Genomic DNA, 22,880 nt, shown 5'->3' with positions numbered 1-22,880 from the left:
GCATAAATGCAGAACGCAGCTGAATGCTATGTGGAAGACTGATACTTTTCAAAGTCTGAGCAGCTCGCAAACGCAAGAATACTGGGGAAGATCGACTAACAATCTCAGTGCCAAAAGTTTACTACGAAGAGCAAACTCAAGTCGCTGAATGAAGTCGCAAATTGTGAGCTGCTCAGAGGAAGGGAAGCACAAACGCTAAACATGAAACTTACAGCAAAAACTGCGAAAGAAGCAACAGTCTGGCGCCGGACACCTGTCGAGATCTCTGCGACGAACCGTCGCCCCACGCCCCCAAACATCAAGTTTAGTACTCCGTCTATGATCCACCCCACTCCTAAAAGCCACTGGCTGTAGGGGAGCTTTCGCGAGATGAGATGACGAAGGTACTCTGTCATGTTAAGTACACGACTGGTAACGCTCTTGTACCTGTGCTATCTCTGCACTTGGATTTATGAAGATGAAAATAATACCGAAACGCGTGATGCATGCACAGTGATCAATAAAGTAATTCTTCACCTGTTGTATGACTTTTTATGCAAAGCAGCCATCTTATCTATAGACCTAAGCATATTTAAGGTGATGAAAGTTGCTTTGGGGAATTAGGCAGAATCAATGATATGCCTCATGGTTTAAGGTGTGGCTTCGGAAGAGGCACAGGATACTTTTTCTCTTTAGATCTGTCGAAATATTCACTATGTCTCAGAATCTACATCTACATACATACTTCGCAATCCACCATACGGTGCGTGGCGGAGGGTACCTCGTACCACAGCTAGCATCTTCTCTCCCTGTTCCACTCCCAAACAGAACGAGGGAAAAATGACTGCCTATATGCCTCTGTACGAACCCAAATCTCTCTTATCTTATCTTTGTTGTCTTTCCACGAAATGTAAGTTGGCGGCAGTAAAATTGTACTGCAGTCAGCCTCAAATGCTGATTATCTAAATTTCCTCAGTAGCGATTCACGAAAAGAACGCCTCCTTTCCTCTAGAGACTCCCACCCGAGTTCCTGAAGCATTTCCGTAGCACTCGCGCGATGATCAAACCTACCAGTAACAAATCTAGCAGCCAGCCTCTGAATTGCTTGCCGGCCGAAGTGGCCGTGCGGTTCTAGGCGCTGCAGTCTGGAACCGCGAGACCGCTACGGTCGCAGGTTCGAATCCTGCCTCGGGCATGGATGTGTGTGATGTCCTTAGGTTAGTTAGGTTTAACTTGTTCTAAGTTCTAGGGGACTAATGACCTCAGAAGTTGAGTCCCATAGTGCTCAGAGCCATTTGAACCATCTGAATTGCTTCTATGTCCTCCCTCAATCCGACCTGATAGGGATCCCAAACGATCGAGCAGAACTCAAGAAAAGGTCGTACTAGTGTTTTATAAGCGGTTTCCTTTAGAGATGAACCACATCTTCCCAAAATTCTACCAATGAACCGAAGACGACTATCCGCCTTCCCCACAACTGCCATTACATGCTTGTGCCACTTCATATCGCTCTGCAGTGTTACGCCCAAATATTTAATCGACGTGACTGTGTCAAGCGCTACACTACTAGTGGAGTATTCAAACATTACAGGACTCTTTTTCCTATTCATCTGCATTAATTTACATTTATCTATATTTAGAGTTAGCTACCATTCTTTACACCACTTACAAATCCTGTCCAAGTCGTATCCTCCTGCAGTCACTCAACGACGACACCTTCCTGTACACCACAGCATCATCAGCAAACAGCCGCACATTGCTATCCACCCTATCTAAAAGATCATTTATGTAGATAGAAAACAACAGCGGACCTACCACACTTCCCTGGGGCACTCCAGATGATACCCTCAGCTCCGATGAACATTCACCATCGAGGACAACGTACTGGATTCTATTACTTAAGAAGTCTCCGAGCCACTCGCATACTTGAGAGAAGTCTGCAGTGGGGCACCGAGTCAAACGCTTTCCGGAAGTCAAGGGATATGGCATCCGTCTGACACCCTTCATCCACGGTTCGCAAGATATCATGTGAAAAAAAGAGCGAGTTGCGTTTCGCAGGAGCGATGCTTTCTAAAGCCGTGCTGATGCTGACATCTTTGATCAGCTACATATAATAATTGCCCAGGGCAATGGTTGTCACTAAGAAATAACGCAAATATGGGATTAGTGTCAATTACCTTCACAACAAATCTGTTACTATTGAATTAGTATTTCAGGTAAAAAGCTAGAGCTATTCCTGCGTAAGTAAATCACAGTTTTAGAGATTCAATAATATCTGCAAAATACTTCCTCTGCTAGAAAAGGGCACCAGATGAACCGAAATCACGAAGTTCATGAACAACTAAACAGCATGCTAAGTTAAACACACGGTTAAGTTGCTCATGTTCTTTAAATTAAAGCACACATACTTGTAGCGTTGCTCTTGGGGAGCGAAAAGAAAAAGAATTGTTATTTTATATTTTTTTGAAAAATGTCGAATAAGTGAATATTTTGGTGGGCCACTTGGCAGCAGAATCAGGGATTGATTACACCATCATAATAACATACGTTGAGCACTAAATACCTGGATAAGAGCAGCAGATTGATTTATTTGAGCTCGTCCGGAAGAAACATTATCGCTTCTGTGCATTTTTATAGTCGCGATGTAGTCATACCCGGAACAACACTAAGGGACCAGAAGATTTATAGACTTTATAAGAAACGCAACACTACACATTAAAAAAAAGAGGTGATTCAGAAATAATAGGAAAACGATTATGTTCCTTCTTCCTCATGTTGCGTTCAGCCCATCAGAGTGACCGTAATTTCTGGTGATGAACCAACACAAAATAATTGTCATTCAAGTAAATGAGGAGATGGAAATCATCAAGGTTAATTTACTAAAATAAGCACACTTATCTTTAACACACGTTTTTTTAATGCTATGTACCTTTTCATATTAAATTACAATAGATGACCATTGTGGTTAAATACTTTGTACATAACAGTCAAAATGTCCTCTTGATGCTGTCTGTTCGTAATCAGTTACAAGGAACTACATGTTTTATGATTGGAAAAATAACAATTAGCACATTTATTGAATATTTTCACATAAAATATAAAATACCGATGCGGAACGCAACAAGTCCGCGCCCGCCTTTCATGGAATTCAAACGGTAAAAGGTGAGGCGTCCAATGCCTCATTTGTCTTGAAACAACAGAACTCTTTTTTGTATCATTAATCGATACATGTACATAGAGACTTACAGGCACCGCGCAAGAACGGCAAAGATAAAGAATAATACACTCCTGGAAATGGAAAAAAAGAACACATTGACACCGGTGTGTCAGACCCACCATACTTGCTCCGGACACTGCGAGAGGGCTGTACAAGCAATGATCACACGCACGGCACAGCGGACACACCAGGAACCGCGGTGTTGGCCGTCGAATGGCGCAACCTGCGCAGCATTTGCGCACCGCCGCCGTCAGTGTCAGCCATCGCAGTCTTTAACACTGGTAGCATGCCGCGACAGCGTGGACGTGAACCGTATGTGCAGTTGACGGACTTTGAGCGACGGCGTATAGTGGGCATCCGGGAGGCCGGGTGGACGTACCGCCGAATTGCTCAACACGTGGGGCGTGAGGTCTCCACAGTACATCGATGTTGTCGCCAGTGGTCGGCGGAAGGTGCACGTGCCCGTCGACCTGGGACCGGACCGCAGGGACGCACGGATGCACGTCAAGACCATAGGATCCTACGCAGTGCCGTAGGGGACCGCATCGCCACTTCCCAGCAAATTAGGGACACTGTTGCTCCTGGGCTATCGGCGAGGACCATTCGCAACCGTCTCCATGAAGCTGGGCTACGGTCCCGCACACCGTTACGCCGTCTTCCGCTCACGCCCAACAACGTGCAGCCCGCCTCCAGTGGTGTCGCGACAGGCGTGAATGGAGGGACGAATGGAGACGTGTCGTCTTCAGCGATGAGAGTCGCTTCTGCCTTGGTGTCAATGATGGTCGTATGCGTGTTTGGCGCAGTGCAGGTGAGCGCCACAATCAGGAATGCATACGACCGAGGCACACAGGGCCAACACCTGGCATCATGGTGTGGGGAGCGATCTCCTACACTGGCCGTACACATCTGGTGATCGTCGAGGGGACACTGAATAGTGCACGGTACATCCAAACCGTCATCGAACCATCGTTCTACCATTCCTAGACCGGCAAGGGAACTTGCTGTTCCAACAGGACAATGCACGTCCGCATGTATCCCGTGCCACCCAACGTGCTCTAGAAGGTGTAAGTCAACTACCCTGGCCAGCAAGATCTCCGGATCTGTCCCCCATTGAGCACGTTTGGGACTGGATGAAGCGTCGTCTCACGCGGTCTGCACGTCCAGATAAAACGCTGCTCCAACTGAGGCGCCAGGTGGAAATGGCATGGCAAGCCGTTCCACAGGACAACATCCAGCATCTCTACGATCGTCTCCATGGGAGAATAGCAGCCTGCATTGCTGCGAAAGGTGGATATACACTGTACTAGTGCCGACATTGTGCATGCTCTGTTGCCTGTGTCTATGTGCCTGTGGTTCTGTCAGTGTGATCATGTGATGTATCTGACCCCAGGAATGTGTCAATAAAGTTTCCCCTTCCTGGGACAATGAATTCACGGTGTTCTTATTTCAATTTCCAGGAGTGTAGATTCCGTCAATGCTATGCGATGGTTCATTTCTTTTACTTTAGAATTGTTCGGTAACTTTTGGCCATCAGGCGTTTACTATTGAGCGTATATTAATGTTTGTGAGGCGAAAATTACCAATATTACATACCCTGAGACAATCTAAATGACCTGTAAAGACTCTGAGCTTACATTCGAATTCTGTGTAACCTGGCGGACCTAAATAAATTATGAGGGAATGGTAATCAAGATACAGAAAAAGTAGGTATTTGGGTGTGCAGCTTTGTTTATATGTTCATTATCGGGACTATGATCAGTGTGAATAGCAGCTCAAGCTCCAAGACGAAGAAGTAAATGAGGACGGGAAGCAGTTCGCCTGCCACCGGCTCCCATTGTATTCGTAGTGCATTGTTACTGCAGTAGGCTTCACAGTCAGAAGCCAAGGCCAGTCACGTGCTTCCGTAAGCATCCACAAGTGTGCTCGCTGTCTGAGGGCGCCGCAATGAGGTAGCCACTCCCAACTCCGCATACCGTACTTTTCCACGTGTAGGCCGACTGACGTGTTGTGTCGCGTTAATCATGTCAAAAAGGAAACAGTGTTGGTTGGAAAATAATGACTAACCAATAAAATTAATTGTTTCATTCCTATCTTGTGAATTTTTTATTTTATTTTTGGTCATTTGCAATACAACAACCATTTACTCGAACACTTTGCAGCAGCATGGACTGTCAGCTCGGAGACCATGGCTGCAGTTACCCTTGTCGCTGCATCACAGACAGGAGCGCCTGCGATGGTGTACACAACGACGAACCTGGGTGCACGAATGGGAAAACGCGTTTCACCCTTTCGGGGCATCATCAGATTATATACACTATTGGCCATTAAAATTGCTACACCACGAAGATGACGTGCTACTGACGCGAAATTTAACCGGCAGGAAGAAGATGCTGTGATATGCAAATGATTAGGTTTTCAGAGCATTAACACAAGGTTGAAGTTTCTAGCCGATATCTCATACACAAGCAGCAGTTAGACGTTGCCTGGTGAAACGTTGTTGTGATGCCTCGTGTAAGAAGGAGAAATGCGTACCATCACGTTTCCGACTTTGATAAAGGTCGGATTGTGGCCTATCGCGATTGCGGTTTATCGTATCGCGACATTGCTGCTCGCGTTGGTCGAGATCCAATGACTGTTAGTAGAATACGGAATCGTTGGGTTCAGGAGGGATCCAAACGGCCTCGTGTCACTAGCAGTCGAGATGTGAGGCATCTTATCCGCATGGTTGTAACGGATCGTGCAGCCACGTCTCGATCCCTGAGTCAACAACAGACGGGGACGTTTGCAATACAACAACCATTTACTCGAACACTTTGCAGCAGCATGGACTGTCAGCTCGGAGACCATGGCTGCAGTTACCCTTGTCGCTGCATGACAGACAGGAACGCCTGCGATGGTGGACACAACGACGAACCTGGGTGCACGAATGGGAAAACGTTATTTTTTCGGATGAATCCCGGTTCTGTTTACAGCATCACGATGGTCGCGTCCGTGTTTGGCGACATCGCGGTGAACGCACATTGGAAGCGTGTATTCGTCATCGTCATACTGGCGTATCACCCGGAGTGATGGTATGGGTTGCCATTGGTTACACGTCTCGGTCACCTCTTGTTCGCACTGACGGCACTTTGAACAGTGGACGTTACATTTCAGATGTGTTACGACCTGTGGCCCTACCCTTCATTTGATCCCTGCGAAACTGTACATTTCAGCAGGATAATGCGTGACCGCATGTTGCAGGTTCTGTACGGGCATTTCTGGACACAGAAAATGTTCGACTGCTGACCTGGCCAGCACATTCTCCAGATATCTCACCAATTGAAAAAGTCTGCTCAATGGTGGCCAAGCAACTGGTTCGTCACAATACGCCAGTCACTACTTTTGATTAACTGTGGTATCGTGTTGAAGATGCATGGGCAGCTGTACCTGTACACGTCATCCAAGCTCTGTTTGACTCAAGGCCCAGGCGTATCAAGGCCATTGTTAGCGTCAGAGGTGGTTGTTCTGGGTACTGATTTCTCAGGATCTATGCAACCAAGTTGCGTGAGAATGTAATCACATGTCAGTTCTAGTTTAATATATTTGTCCAATGAATACCCATTTATCATGTGCTTTTCTTCTTGGTGTAGCTATTTTAATGGCCAGTAGTGTACAAAGAAAGAGAAAGAAGAAAAATATTAATACGGAAAGGGGCATGGTCCTACTATGCACATCTGCAATGAGTAAATAGGAAGTTTAAAAAATGTGGTAAGAGAAGACTTACGTAGTATTCTACAAATACGCATTCTTCAATAAAGTGTGATATAGGGCGTGGATCTATAACCCAGATGTAGCGGTAAGAAGTTCTGAATCTAATAGGTGGTGGCAGTCAACTCTCTACCTTAACAAATGTGACGTAATGAGGATAAATAGGTGGAAAAGTACTTGTGGGGTTTATGACAACCGAATACCTGGAAACAGTCACATCCAATAAATATCAGGGAGTATGCCTACGAAACGATTTATAGCAGAAAGATCACATAAATCCAATGGTTGGAAGAGAGATACTAGCCTGATTGTGAGGCTTGTTGGAAGGGTCGTCAGGCAATATAGTTCACTCAGAATTGAGGCATCTTACGAAACTTTCGTCCGATCGATACCTGGAAATCTCAGGTACTGTAGTGCACCAACGACGGAGATAACTTACAAAGTCTTCGTTCGACCGATACTCTAGTATTGTTCCTCAGTATTAAGAAGAAAATGGGGAAGATGCAAAGAACGACAGCGTGTTGCGCCCTGGTGTGATTTGGTTAGAGGCACAGAATACTTTTTCTCTTTAGAACTGTTGAAATATTCACTATGTCTCAGAACTTGAAAGAATGACAAAATCTTTGATCAGCTACATATTATAATTCCCAAGGAATTGCGTGAGCGTACGTTGCTAGAGGAGTCAACTGACGTATGCTTCCTCCAAAGCATATCAAGTAAAAAGTCGATGAGTTCGTACGGAGGCTTACCAGTAGTCATTCGTAGGCTACAACTGGCGATGAACGCTCGTGTGCGAAACATCTGTGCCTACAAACAATTATCATGGTTATGTGCAATAAGTGTAGAGAATATCATACTCCATGTTTGCTCTATAGTCTTCTCAATTACTGCACTTTCTCTTACACTTCTGTCTTAACAGCATAGTTGATATACTCGTTCTAAACAAAGGAAAATTCTCTCTGTACTATTACATAACACTCCCAGTTTTCCCAAGTCGTTTTCTCTGCCAGGAACCCGAATTTGGAACAAATGGTTCAAATGGCTCTGAGCACTATAGGACTTAACTTCTGAGGTCATCAGTCCCCTAGAACTTAGAACTACTTAAACCTAACTAACCTAAGGACATCACACACACCCATGCCCGATTCAGGATTCGAATCTTCGACCGTTGCGGTCCCGCGGTCCAGACTGTAGCACCTAGAACCGCTCGGCCACCCCGTCCGGCCCAACAATTTTCCTCAAAATATGAGAGAAATTAAATTCCTACCAAACTTCAAAAGATAGCTAATGGTCCACCTTCTATCATAATAGCCGTTTCTCCTACATTCTGTGGAGCTCATTCTTCACACACACCCTCCGCTACAACTTTCTCCTATGGCTACTTTACGTTTGTTTTCAATCTGTATGAAACGGTTTTGCCACTGAAAGTCTTGCCTGCACAACAATATGGCATACAGTGATCCCACACCACCACCACCAGCAGTTTGGAGGGTTTCACAAAAAAAAAAAAAAAAAAAAAAAAAAAAAAAAAAAAAAAAAAAAAAAAAAAAAAAACGAGCTCTCCTTGACAATAGCAGAGCACTTTAATTGAGATTTAATTGAGATATTGTATTTGATGATAGTGTCCCATATTTCATGATCTGTACACAACTTTTGGAGGGCTTAACTGTCAGTGCACTTGAATGCTGTATGTTTTTTTCTTTTCGATCTGTACAAAACAGTTTTGCCGCTGAAAGTCTCATCTGCAGGAAATGGCGGACAGTGATCTCACACCAGCAGCAGCAGCAATTTGGAGTGTAAATTCAGTGAGAGCCACTCAGAATGCTCCATTCATTCACAATACATCCTTTGTGTGGGGCATAGGAGGCGCTACAGACGTTTGAACAAGACAAGAACAAGGTATCTATGGACAGTTCTGAGAGTAACCTGATGTCTTCTTTGTTCAAGTGTTCAAAGACAAGTCCACCTTTGGCGGGATGCCGTCCCTTATTCGCCAATGTGGCTTTAGAGTATCTCCAGACCAGCAGCTGTAGGACATCGAAAATTTATCATAAATTCCAACTATTTTTTTCGTCTGTAGGACAATGCTTCTAATTCGTTTGTGTGATTGTTCTGATTTTCCCGTTTGTGCCTAGACAGTGCTTCGAGAAGTGAGGAAAAAATAACGTCCCTGACTCTAGCTGTAGCCCACTCACCGTTTCAGAAAAGTGATGAACACCACAGCAGCTGTAGGACTCGGAAAGTTTCTCTCTCTCTCTCTCTCTCTGTCTCTCTGTCAGTGTCTTCAAACAAGCAGTGATGAGCGTCCTGTTTTTAGAATTAAATAGCTATTTGTTTCAACTTCTCATATTTTAGTTTTGGTGTGTAAAACCTGATGTTGCAGCTGATATCTTTTTTGGGACCTGCTTCCCACAAAAGCATGTGAAGTGTCTCAGGGAGGTTCCACAAGTGTGCCACAATCTTTTTAGAGTCTGTGTTCAGGTATGGCGCTAGTGGTATTTCTCGGAATAAAACGAGTAACTGTTTAAATATTATGACGTCATCTGTGATGCTGTCTCTTTCTATTTCTTTGTGCAGTGGTACATTTAGTTCCTGCGATATTTTTAAGTTATATATCTTACAACATTCTGCAACACCAGATGTAATAACTCCTGAAACAGTTCCTGTTCAATGACAAAAGGTATCCATGCACTGGGGATGGAAAGGGGGAAAGACGCAGTTATTTACAACAAGACAGGAAGGTCTTAGCGGCTACTGCGTGACTGTGTACTCAGCCGGCACACTACCTGGCCATGCTGTAAGCTGGTTGTAAGCTGATGCATTGTCTACCCAAGTCTCTGGGCCTGTTGGGAGAGGGTACATGCTACAGTGGGTGAACGTCTTACTTCTTGTTCTTCGGAAGACTTACTGACTGGACTCGTATCGAATGATCTACATTTATAGCACACCATTTTTCGGTGTGAGTTGTGAAGCATGACTTATTCATATTCATTATTTAATGAAGCGTGTTTGTCTTCACCAAATATCAGTGCTATCAACACAGTTCTCAGATGCTAATATACTCCTCTTCCTCCAGCACAGACATCTCATCCATTGATGACAGTGAACAATTACATCCATCCTCACAGTTCAGCAGTTAGACACACACGGAATCCTTTTACCGCCATCCCCTCACCCCCCCCCCCCCCCAGACGGCAATCTTGTATTATGTGTTGGAAGGGGTGAGGGGGAATGACGACAGGGCACTACGGCGACACTCCTGCAAACTAGGTTAGTTGGACTCCAGACCTGATGGTGAACACAATGGATGGAGCTACTGCCTATGACAACTCAAATTGTTTAAAAAGTCAATGTATCAAAATAAATAACGCGCATCCTTCCCAACAGCCCAGCACAGACTGAGTCATTTTTATGCCAATTTCAAGATGAAGGAGGGGAAGGGATGGGGTGGGGAGAGGAGAGGGGAGTGGGTTATGTTAATGAAGGTAGCCAAATTGACCTATTTTCCCATCAAAATTTGTTCCTGCCATGATATCACTGTGACGTTGTCACATCTATGGTTGCCGTATTGGATCCATCATCTTGAATACAACTGGAAACAATGCAACATGAGGCAATACTGTCTTTGCCCTACTACTTATGAGAACAACAATAATAATGATAATAATAATAATATTGATAATAATAATAATATAATGATAACTAATGTACTTTGAAGGCTCATACACTTCGCTCACTGTCAAAAAACTCATGTATGGTCATTTGCCTATTCAGTTTTTAGGCGGAAAATATATTTTTTGACTAGAAAGTGTCGCCTCGATCATTGACCCTGGCCATCTAGTTGACAAACCTAGTGAAATGCCAGGCACAAGATCTTACACAGTATCAACAAGTCTGGAATACACCGTCTTCTTTACTTCGCTCCACAGAAAGCAAACCATTCTTTTTTGTTTTAAATCCAATCATGGATCGCAAAAATTTATTAACTGTTTATTTAATTTGGGTTAGCTATGACCATCTTCAGACCTGCGTGAATCCAGTACATTCATGTATTGTGTATACGGATGTGCAGTCACATTATCAAACCATGCAAAAATTTGTCACGAAACTGACTGAAATTAAGTACCTGGTTAAAGAATTTTATGCTCCGTCACTGGATTTATAGCAAAACATATGTTTTTTGGATCGCTGTGAAACTTGATTATGAATATGACGCAACTCATGGAACCATCTTTTGCCTCGATCGATCTTGCTCTAATGGGCTACTGTTGCAAGTTATATAGTTTTACGTACTCGGTACACAAGAGCGCACAACACAGCCACTACGTTACACAGAAGAAGATCTCGTCGTAGGCACCCACACGATACACATACACATCCTAAACTGCTTTAAGAACTGTGAGGAAATCGGTGTGAAAGCACCTCCTCTATGATCATGTTCAGTACAACAGTCCCTATTCTCGGCGTTGCCCCTAGCGTCCATTCAAACACATGGGACGTTTCATTTTACTTGTTAAGACTGACATAGTTGCTAGACCTTTTACGGCCAAATGCAGATTGACGCTTGTGCCGTTGGAAATACATACGACACTAGGTTTCGCACGAAACTACCGTCTGAGGCAGCAGATAAGGTACGAAGACATCAGAGCCGAGTTGGATATTTATTAACTTGAAGACTTAATAATACAGAAGTGAATAAAATGGCTAGAAGATATCGATTTGTTGCCAGAAGGAAGACTAACAGAATAAGTGTTAAGGTAAAACCGTAAAGAAAACGAGACCGTGGAAACCATAGAAGAGTTTGAAGCGAAGAAGAAGAAGGAAATGGAGAAAGAGGAGAAGGAGGAGAAGAAGAAGTATAATATGTACTAGGTTACTAATTATTTCTGGGGCTTTAATTGCGGTTTTTGTAAATGATATTGTAGTATTAATTGTGTGTGTCATTAGCAGACTTCTATACAAATTAACAGTAAAATTCTGTTGTTAGATAGGGTGAAAATGTGAACCTTATATGAAGAGGGAAACATGACTTTAGACGTAGAGGACGAACTGATCTCAGGTCTTCTGTCAACTCACTGCTGACATCATTATCCAAAATTTTTGAGATGGTTACATATTCTGGATTAGTATATTCAACAAATCACAGTTTGGTTTAAGAAGAGTTGCTCTACTAAAAATGCCATTTGCATTTTCACTCACCTAATTTGAAAAGCGGTAAATAATCAAACAGCTCCGGTTGGTGTTTTCTGCGACCTGTTTAGGGCATTTGACTGCGTGAACTACAGTATTCTCCTAAATAAATCGAAGTTTTATGGAACTGACGGTGTAATCAAGCAATGGATAATGTATCTGTACAAATAAAATATTTTTCTGCTTCAATCACTTGTTAATTTTGCCACGCGTTTCGATGTTTCACACCATTACCTTTACAGGTGTTATTTACACAGCTGGTGTTATTGAAGAGTACAGACGTCTTTTCACAGGAGTAGACAAAGGGCAGTACAGGTTATTTTGCATTTTGTGGGGCGCGGTAGAGTCGTAACAAGTCTACATAATGCTCCCTTTTGTATGCCCTCTCCATCATACATTATGTTTACCTTGTAACGTCAAAGATGTTTTATTTGTATTCATCAATAGTCGCAGCTCTCACAACGACGTCCTTTATGAACAAAATTTCATGTCATATCTAACCAAAAACATACAGAAAGTTGTACTCAGTAATCCAGCAAATATAGTCCGAATTCTGATAGGGGACAAATCACATATGGGGTCTCCAAGACTCAATCTGAGATCCACTAGTGTTACTAATATTTGCAAACGAACTTCCGTCTTTTATACAAGTAGAATTACTTCTTTTCCTAGATATCACTACTCCTGCTTCAAAGTATATTTATTCCCTCACAAAATTTGTTGAAAATAATCCACTACAGTTCAAAAGGAACGATGATGTACATAATTACAATACCAGAAGGAAAAATGGCTGCAAGTCAAGGTTTTCTTTAGCAGAAAAAGGGGTGCATGATAGTACAAGTAAAGTTTTAGAACACATACCCAGAAAGAGGCAGCAAATGTGAAAACAAACTGAAAAAGTATCTCATTGACAACTCTTTACGAATTTATGTTGTAATATATAACAGACGATGGAAAGGAATTACTAACACACACACACACATACACACACACACACACACACACACACACACACATACACACACACACACACACACACACACACACACACTGTTCAGAGGCCGGACAAATGTATGGTTCCTGAAGACCGGCAGCAGCCTTTTCACTGCTTGCAGAGCCAGCAGTCTGGATGACTGATATGGCCTTGTAATATCACCAGAACAGCCTTACTCTGCTCGTACTGCGAACAACTCAAAGCAATGGAGGACTACAGCCATAATTTTTTCCGAGGGCATGCAGCCCTACTGTGTGGTTGACTCATGACGATGTCCTTTCGGGTAAAAGAATCCGGGGGTAAGTCCCCAATTCGGATCTCCGTGCGGGGGCTATTCAGGAGGATGTCGTCATCAGGAGAAAGAAAACTTATATTATACGGGTCGGTGCGTGGAATGTTAGGTCTCTTAATCGGGAGGTAGGATAGAAAATTTTAAAAAGGAGTTGGATAGGTTGAAGTTAGATATAATGGGAAATAGTGAAGGGCGGTGGCAGGAGTAACAGGACTTATGGTCAGATGAATACAGGATATAAATACAAAATCAAATATGAGTAATGCAAGAGTAGATTTAATAATGAATAAGAAAATAGGAATACAGGTAAAGCTACTATGAACAGTATAGTGAACGCATTATTGTAGCCAAGATAGACACGAAGCCAACACCCACCACATTAGTACAAGTTTATATGCGAACTAGCTCTGCAGACGATGAAGAAATTAAAGAAATTATTCAGATAGTTACGGGAGACGAATGTTTAATAGTGATGGGGGACTGGAATTCGACAGTAGGAAAAAGGAACATAACGTAAAATAGTAGGTAAATATTGACAGGGGGAGAGGGCTGAAAGAGGAAGTTTTGCACAGAGCATAATTTAATCATCGCTAACCTTTGGTTTAAGAATCATAAAAATGGTTGTACACGTTAAAGAGACCTGGAGACATCGGAAATTTTGAGATTTGATTACATAATGATAAGACAGAGATTTAGAAACTAGATTTTAATTTGTAAAACATTTCCACAGTTAGATGTGGTCTCTAACCACAATTTATTGGTTATGAACTGTAGATTAAAACTGAGCAAATTGGAAAAAAGATAGGAAGCTGCGTAGATGGGACCTGGATAATTTGAAGAACCAGGGGTTGCTGAGAGTTTCGGAGGGAGCATTAGGCAACGGTTGACTAGAACAGGGGAAAGGAATATAGTAGAAAACGAATGAAATGAATGAAATAATCAAGGTAGCAGAGGATAAAATAGGAAAAAAAAGACAAGGCCTAGTAGGAATCCTTGGATGACAGAAGAGATATTGAATTCAGTTGATGAAAGGAGAAAATATAAAAATGCAGTGAATGCGGCAGGCGAAAGAGAATACAAACGTTTAAAACATGAAATTGACAGAAAGTGCAAATTGTAAGCAGTAATGCCTAGAGGACAAATGTAAGGATTTACAAGCATATTTCATTAGGGGAAAGATAGATACCGCCTACAAGAAAGACGCCTTTGGCGACAAGAGGAGAGATCAGCTGTATGAATATCAAGAGGTCAGATAGTAAACCAGTCTTAAGCAGAAAAAGGAAAGCTGGAAGGGGGAAGGAGTATAGGAGTATACAGAGCGTCTATACATTGGGTATGAACTTGAAGGTAAAATTACAGAAAGGGAAGTGTATGTAGATAAAGATAATATGGGAGATATGATACTACGAGAAGAGTTTGACAGAGCTCTGAAAGATCTAAATCGGAACACGGCCCCGGTACTAGACGATATTCCGTCAGAACTAATGATAGCCTTAGGAGAGCCAGCCATAAAAAACTCTTCCATCTCTTATGTAAGATGTATGGGACAGGAGAATCAACCTCAGCCTTCAAGAAGAATGTAATAATTGGAATTTTAAAGAAAGCAGTTGCTGACAGTTGTGAAAATTACCGAACTATCAGTTCGATAAGTCATGGTTGCAAAAATACTAACACAAATTGCTTAGAGAAGACTGGAAAAACTTGTTGAAGGCGACCTCATGGAAGATCAGTTTGGATTCCGAAGAAACATACGAAGAAGGTAGCTTAAGGAAAGACAAAGAGACGTTTATAGCATTTGTAGACGCAGAGAAAGCTTTTGACAGTGTTGACTTGAATACTGTCCTTGAAATTCTAAAGGTAGCAGGGGTACAATACATTGAACTAAAGGTTATTTATAGCTTGTACAGAAACCAGACGGCAGTGATAAGAATCGAGGGGCGTGAAAGGGAAGCACTGCTTGAGAAGAAAGTGAGACAGTGTTGTAGCGGGGACTACTCAGAAGGATGTCGTCATCAGGAGAAACAAAACTGATATTCTACGGATCGGTGCGTGGAATGTTGAACGGAATGACACTGTGAAGAAAAGAGGATAAGATGAACATCAACAAAAGAAGAACCAAGGCTTATGGAATGTACTCGAATTAAATCATGTGATGCTGAAGAAATTAGATTAGAAAACGAAACACCTAAGGTAGTAGACGAGTTTAGCTATTTGGGCAGCGAAATAACAGATGATGGCCGAAGTAGAGAGGATATAAAAGGATATAGACTGGCAATGACAACAAAAGTATTTCTGAAGAAGAGAAATTTGTTAACATTGGACATAGATTTAAGTGTTACGAAGTCTTTTCTGAAAGTATTTGTGTGGAGTGTAGGGCATGTATGGAAGTGAAACTTGAACGATAAACAGTTTAGGCAAAAAGAGAATATTACCTTTCGAAATGTGGTGCTATAGAAGAATGCTCAAGATTAGTTGGGTAGACGACGTAACTAAAAGAGAATATTACCTTTCGAAATGTGGTGCTATAGAAGAATGCTCAAGATTAGTTGGGTAGACCACGTAACTAATGAGGAAGTGGTGAATAGAATGGGGAGAGAAGAAATTTGTGGTAGAACTTGACCAAAAGAAGGTTTATAGGACATATTCTGAGACTTCAAGGGATCAGTAATTTTTTTATTAGAGGGAAGTGTGTTTGGGGGAGGAGTAAGACTCGTAGAGGAAGGCCAAGATATCAATACAGCACGGATATGAATACAGCAAGAAAATTCAGAAGGTTGTGAGCTGCAGTAGATATTCGGAGATGAAGAGGCTTGCACAGGATAGAGTAGCATGGAGAGGTGCATCAGACCAGTCTTCGGACAGAAGACCACAACAACATCTTATACATGTTGTGACGTAGCCATATTTACAAATTAATTAGCTATGTGAATGTAAATGAAAGTTCTGGCAGTGTTTCATTACGTGTAACACTGTATTAGACTCATATACCGCCACCATTTTACAGTTAATCTGAATATAATTAGCAGTTTCACCTTTAAGAATGATGCTGTCTCTCATACTTCAACTATGAGTTCGTTTCCAGTAGGCTGAATATTGTTTTTGCAGTGAACCCAAAAATTGTACTCCTCCCTAACGATGCGCCACGCTTCTTGCGCAATGGTCTTACTTTCCTTATGACTGTCAGATTGGATCTTTCTTGAACTTCCGAAAGCTATGTCCCGAAGAACAGAAGTGAGTCTGTGAAGGCCTGATATGAGTGATGCCCTAAGATGCTGCTGATTACTTTATTCCATTGGCATATACACAGTTCAATCACATTAATGCCATCATGTATCAAAAGACCGAATAACCACCTATTTTACCACGAATGTGCAGGAAGATAGCCAGTGCGCTTCAGAAATGTACCAACAGGGATTTGGAGCCATGTCGACTGCAGAACCATGGGCTGTTGTGCTAGATTTATCAGTTGCGGATCCGTGGTATGACAGCCTTATCAAGGTGGTCCCATAAATTCTCGGTGGTTGTAAATCTGCGGAATTTGGTGGCCAGGAAAGTTCGTTAAATTTATCCTTGCGCCCTTCGATCCACACATGTACACTGCGAGCTGTATGACACAATGCATTGTCCTGCTGGTAGATCCATCATGCCAAGGAAAAAAAACTACATGTAGGGGTGGGCATGGGCTCCAAGGATAGATGCACACTTTTGTTGATCCACTGACAAGATCACTCAGAGAATGCCACGACAACATTACCCAGAACATAACGCCCCCTCCTCAAGACTGTACTTCATTTTGGTTATTGTAGGGTCGTACACGCCAACAGTTATCTGTTTGATGGAGCATAAAACGTGATTCATACGAAAAGGCCACCTGTCGGCACTCACTGGACGTTCATTTGCGATATTGGCGTGCAAATTCAATCCTTCATCACCGATGAACACCAGTCAGCATGGGCGCATGAACCAGGCGCCTGTTAGTATGCCAATACACAGCAACACCCTATGGTTGTTGAGGAGATAATGTTAGTAGCTCCTTTGGCTCATCTAAGTGATCTGTTGCTCAACAGTCGCACAGTTATTCATCCATACACATCTCTACAACCGTCTTCCACTACTGTCATGTGTGGTCCATGGTGCACGACATTTCCCATGGCGCCGGTCATTCTTAGTTACAGTTTGTCATGCATGGTATACTTTAATCATGGTTGTATGCGATCAGTTTTCTAACTGAGCCGTTTCAGAAAAGCTTCCACCCTTGTCCCAAAGCGGGCCGGAGTGACCGAGCGGTTCTAGACGCTACAGTCTGAAACCGCGCGACCGCTGCGGTCGCAGGTTCCAATCCTGCCTCAGGCGTGGATGTGTGTGATTCCTTAGGTTAGTTAGGTTTAAGTAGTTCTACGTTCTAGGGGACTGATGACCTCAGATGTTAAGTCCGATAGTGCTCAGACCCACTTGAACAATTTGATACAGGTGCTTCTCTACTTCCATTGGTTGAGCTGAATTCTGCAGGAGAGCTACTATGTCATTGCCTGATTGGACCCTTCATGGGATTCCTGTGATATGGGTCCTATTCCAGGGAGCTTATACTGATTTTACTTTTAAACATTTGGGAACGCTATGCAGTAACATTATATACTCATTTAATCACCTTATATGCTACTGGTCATTAAAATTCCTACACCACGAAGATGACGTGCTACAGAAGCGAAATTTAACCGACAGGAAGAAGATGCTGTGATATGCAAATGATTAACTTTTCAGAGCATTTACACAAGGTTGGCAAAGCTGGCGACACCTACAACGTGCTGACATGAGGAACGTTTCCAACCGATTTATCATACACAAACAGCAGTTAACCGGTGTTGACTCGTGAAACGTTGTTGTGATGCCTTGTATAAGGAGGAGAAATGCGCACCATCACGTTTCGAGACTGTAATAAAGGTCGGATTGTAGCGTATCGCGATTGCGATTTATCGCATCGCGACATTGCTGCTCGCGTTGGTCTAGATCCAATGACTGTTAGCAGAATGTGGAATCGGTGGCTTCAGGAGGGTAATACGGAACGCCGTCCTGGATCCCAACGGCCTCGCATCACTAGCAGTCGAGATGACATGCATCTTATCCGCATGGCTGTAACGGATCGTGCAGCCATGTCTCGATCCCTGAATCAACAGATGGGGACGTTTACAACAGAACAACCATCTGCACGAACAATTCGACGACGTTTGCAGCAGCATTGACTATCAGGTCGGAGACCGTGGCTGCAGTTACCCATGACGCTGCATCACAGACAGGAGCTCCTGGGATCGTGTACTCAACGACGAACCTGGGTGCACGAATGACAAAACGTCATTTACTTCGGATGAATCCAGGTTCTATTTACAGCATCATGATGGTCGCATCCGTGTTTGGCGACATCGCGGTGAACGCACATTGGAAGCGTGTATTCGTCGTCACCATACTGGCGTATCACCCGGTGTGATGGTATGGGGTACCATTGATTACACGTCTCGGTCACCTCTTGCTCACATTGACAGCACTTTGAACAGTGGACGTTACATTTCAGATGTGTTACGACCCGTCGCTCTACCCTTCATTCGATCTCTGCGAAACTGTGCATTTCAGCAGGATAATGAACGACCGCATGTTGCAGGTCCTGTATGGGCCTTTCTGGATACAGAAAATGTCCGACTGCTGCCCTGGCGAGCACATTCTCCAGATCTCGCACCAACTGAAAACGTCTGGTCAATGGTGGACGAGCAACTGGCTCGCCACAATACGCCAGTCACTACTTTTGATGAACTGTGGTATCGTTTCGAAGCTGCATGGGCATGTACACCTGTACACGCTATGCGAGCTCCGTTTGACTCAATGCCCAGGCGTATCAGGTTCGTTATTACGGCCATAGTTGGTTTTTCTGGGTTCTGATTTCTCATGATCTACGTACCCAAATTGCGTGAAAATGTAATGACACGTCAGTTCTAGTATAATATATTTGTCCAATGAATACCCGTTTGTTATCTGAATTTCTTCTTGGTGTATCAATTTCAATGGCTACAAGAGCAGGACCGCTTGACACTTGACGTGGCCGTGACCTTGCAGGTTTCTGCAGTGCCGGAGCCGCAGGATGCCTTGCTGCGATATCCACCCCCGCAGGGTGAGCGCGGAGGAGCAGGAGCGCGAACTGGACGGCGACCCGCTGGACCTCTTGCCGCACGAGCAGCTGGCGCGCCTGAGCCAGGTGGCCTCCTTCTACGACGGCGCCTGCGTCCTCATCACCGGAGCCACCGGCTTCCTGGGCACGTCGCTGCTGGAGAAGCTGCTGCGTACCTGCACCGGCGTCAGCAGGATCTACGTGCTCATACGCGACAAGAAGGGCGTCCCGCTGCGGGAGCGCGTGCGGCGCCACCTGGAGGGCGTGGTAAACACTGTCCCGTTGCCTCTTCTCTAATTTAAATTTGCTGATCGGTTTGCAGTCCAGCTCCGTGTGCAGCAGCTAATTGTAGTGTTCCAGACCTGCATGGTCGAAATTGTACAAACGGTGCTTGATTAATAACTAAGATTTTGCATTCAGGGAACCAAGGGACAAAAATGAATACTTCAGGCGGAACGTGGGTCCTGATTAAACATTGCATATGAGACGCGCATTAGTAAATTGCTTGCCTTTCACGCCATCACAACACCTGACTCACTGAAGCTGGTAGCACTTCTTTGATAAATTACTCATTCGTGTGGTGTCCAACAGTTCCTGCTTAACACAGTAAACAGCTTACGACTGGTTGTCAAAGACGGAGCGTTAAAGGCTGGATTTATACCCACACATACACACACACACACACACACACACACACTCACACACACACACATATATATATATACAAAAAGGTACGGCCAAACTTTCAGGAAACATTCCTCACACACAAAGAAATATGTTATGTGCACAAGTGTCCGGAAACGCTCACTTTCCATGTTAGATCTCATTTTATTACTTCTCTTCAAATCAGATTAATCATGGAATGGAAACACACGGCAACAGGACGTACCAGCGTGACTTCAAACACTTTGTTGCAGGAAATGTTCAAAATGTCCTCCGTTAGCGAGGATACATGTATTCATCCTCCGTCGCACGGAATCCCTGATGCGCTGATGCAGCCCTGGAGAACGGCGTATTGTATCACAGCCGTCCACAATGCGAGCACGAAGAGTCTCTACATTTGGTACCGAGGTTGCGTAGACAAGAGCTTCCAAATGCCCCCATAAATGAAAGAGGGTTCAGGTCAGGAGAGCGTGGAGGCCATGGAATTGGTCCGCCTGTACCAATCCATCGGTCACCGATTCTGCTGTTGAGAAGCGTACGAACACTTCAACTGAATAGCGCAGGAGCTCCATCGTGCATGAATCACGTGTTGTGTCGTACTTGTAAAGACACATGTTCTAGCAGCACAGGTAGAGTATCCCGTATGAAATCATAATAACGTGCTGCACTGAGCGTAGGTGGAAGAACATACTGACGAAACTAAAATGAGCTCTAACATGGAAATTAAGCGTTTCCGGACACATGTCCACAAACATCTTTCCTTTATTTGTGTGTGAGGAATGTTTCCTGAAGGTTTGGCCGTACTTTTTTGTAACAATATATATATATATATATATATATATATATATATATATATATATATATATATATATATATAAACTCCTGGAAATTGAAATAAGAACACCGTGAATTCATTGTCCCAGGAAGGGGAAACTTTATTGACACATTCCTGGGGTCAGATACATCACATGATCACACTAACAGAACCACAGGCACATAGACACAGGCAACAGACCATGCACAATGTCGGCACTAGTACAGTGTATATCCATCTTTCGCAGCAATGCAGGCTGCTATTCTCCCATGGAGACGATCGTAGAGATGCTGGATGTAGTCCTGTGGAACGGCTTGCCATGCCATTTCCACCTGGCGCCTCAGTTGGACCAGCGTTCGTGCTGGACGTGCAGACCGCGTGAGACGACGCATCATCCAGTCCCAAACATGCTCAATGGGGGACAGATCCGGAGATCTTGCTGGCTAGGGTAGTTGACTTACACCTTCTAGAGCACGTTGGGTGGCACGGGATACATGCGGACGTGCATTGTCCTGTTGGAACAGCCGGTCTTGGAATGGTAGAATGATGGGTTCGATGACGGTTTGGATGTACCGTGCACTATTCAGTGTCACCTCGACGATCACCAGAGGTGTACGGCCAGTGTAGGAGATCGCTCCCCACACCATGATGCCGGGTGTTGGCCCTGTGTGCCTCGGTCGTATGCAGTCCTGATTGTGGCGCTCACCTGCACGGCGCCAAACACGCATACGACCATCATTGGCACCAAGGCAGAAGCGACTCTCATCGCTGAAGACGACACGTCTCCATTCGTCCCTCCATTCGCGCCTGTCGCGACACCACTGGAGGCGGGCTGCACGATGTTGGGGCGTGAGCGGAAGACGGCCTAACGGTGTGCGGGACCGTAGCCCAGCTTCATGGAGACGGTTGCGAATGGTCCTCGCCGATACCCCAGGAGCAACAGTGTCCCTAATTTGCTGGGAAGTGGCGGTGCGGTCCCCTACGGCACTGCGTAGGATCCTACGGTCTTGGCGTGCATCCGTGCGTCACTGCGGTCCGGTCCCAGGTCGACGGGCACGTGCACCTTCCGCCGACCACTGGCGACAACATCGATGTACTGTGGAGACCTCACGCCCCACGTGTTGAGCAATTCGGCGGTACGTCCACCCGGCCTCCCGCATGCCCACTATACGCCGTCGCTCAAAGTCCGTCAACTGCACATACGGTTCACGTCCACGCTGTCGCGATATGCTACCAGTGTTAAAGACTGCGATGGAGCTCCGTATGCCGCGGCAAACTGGCTGACACTGACGGCGGCGGTGCACAAATGCTGCGCAGCTAGCGCCATTCGACGGCCAACACCGCGGTTCCTGGTGTGTCCGCTGTGGCGTGCGTGTGATCATTGCTTGTACAGCCCTCTCGCAGTGTCCGGAGCAAGTATGGTGGGTCTGACACACCGGTGTCAATGTGTTCTTTTTTCCATTTCCAGGAGTGTATTTACAATATGCTCACTGAACTCTGTACCAATTATCTCCATGAGGTGGTGTAAAATATTTAAACTAGTGTTCACGCAGGATACAGTGGCCAATGTGTAGCTAGCAATTTTCGTCCCAAGTACTGGGCGAGTTCATTTGGTCGTTTGGAAGGGGAGGCCAACAGTGTTTGCACCCTTTCTGTCGCCGAAGATGGAATCGAGGCGCAAGCCCTGCAGTCTTTCTCAAACGTTTTACGGAAACTATTACGTAAAAAATTCAGATGGCGCTGTAATAGTCACAAACGTATAAGTATGTGGTATTACGTAATATTCCGCCAGTGCGGACGGTATTTGCTTCGTGATACATTACCCGAATT

At 44.3% G+C, this 22,880-nt stretch overlaps 1 protein-coding gene across 1 annotated transcript in view; it reads left to right on the top strand.

Annotated features, from left to right (window-relative positions):
• LOC126284874 (fatty acyl-CoA reductase wat-like) overlaps nt 1-22,880 on the top strand; it is a 234,861-nt gene that overhangs the window by 53,587 nt on the left and 158,394 nt on the right. Inside the window, exon 2 of the mRNA XM_049984114.1 lies at nt 19,522-19,840. Within this exon, the coding sequence (XP_049840071.1) occupies nt 19,547-19,840 (294 nt within the window). The 5' untranslated portion in view covers nt 19,522-19,546. The remainder of the gene's footprint in view (nt 1-19,521; nt 19,841-22,880) is intronic.

Source organism: Schistocerca gregaria, chromosome 8 (genome assembly GCF_023897955.1).
Source record: "Schistocerca gregaria isolate iqSchGreg1 chromosome 8, iqSchGreg1.2, whole genome shotgun sequence".
In the NCBI taxonomy this organism is placed as follows: domain Eukaryota; kingdom Metazoa; phylum Arthropoda; class Insecta; order Orthoptera; family Acrididae; genus Schistocerca; species Schistocerca gregaria.
Note: the sequence above shows the minus strand (reverse complement) of the source record. Positions and strands in the feature narration are given on the sequence as shown.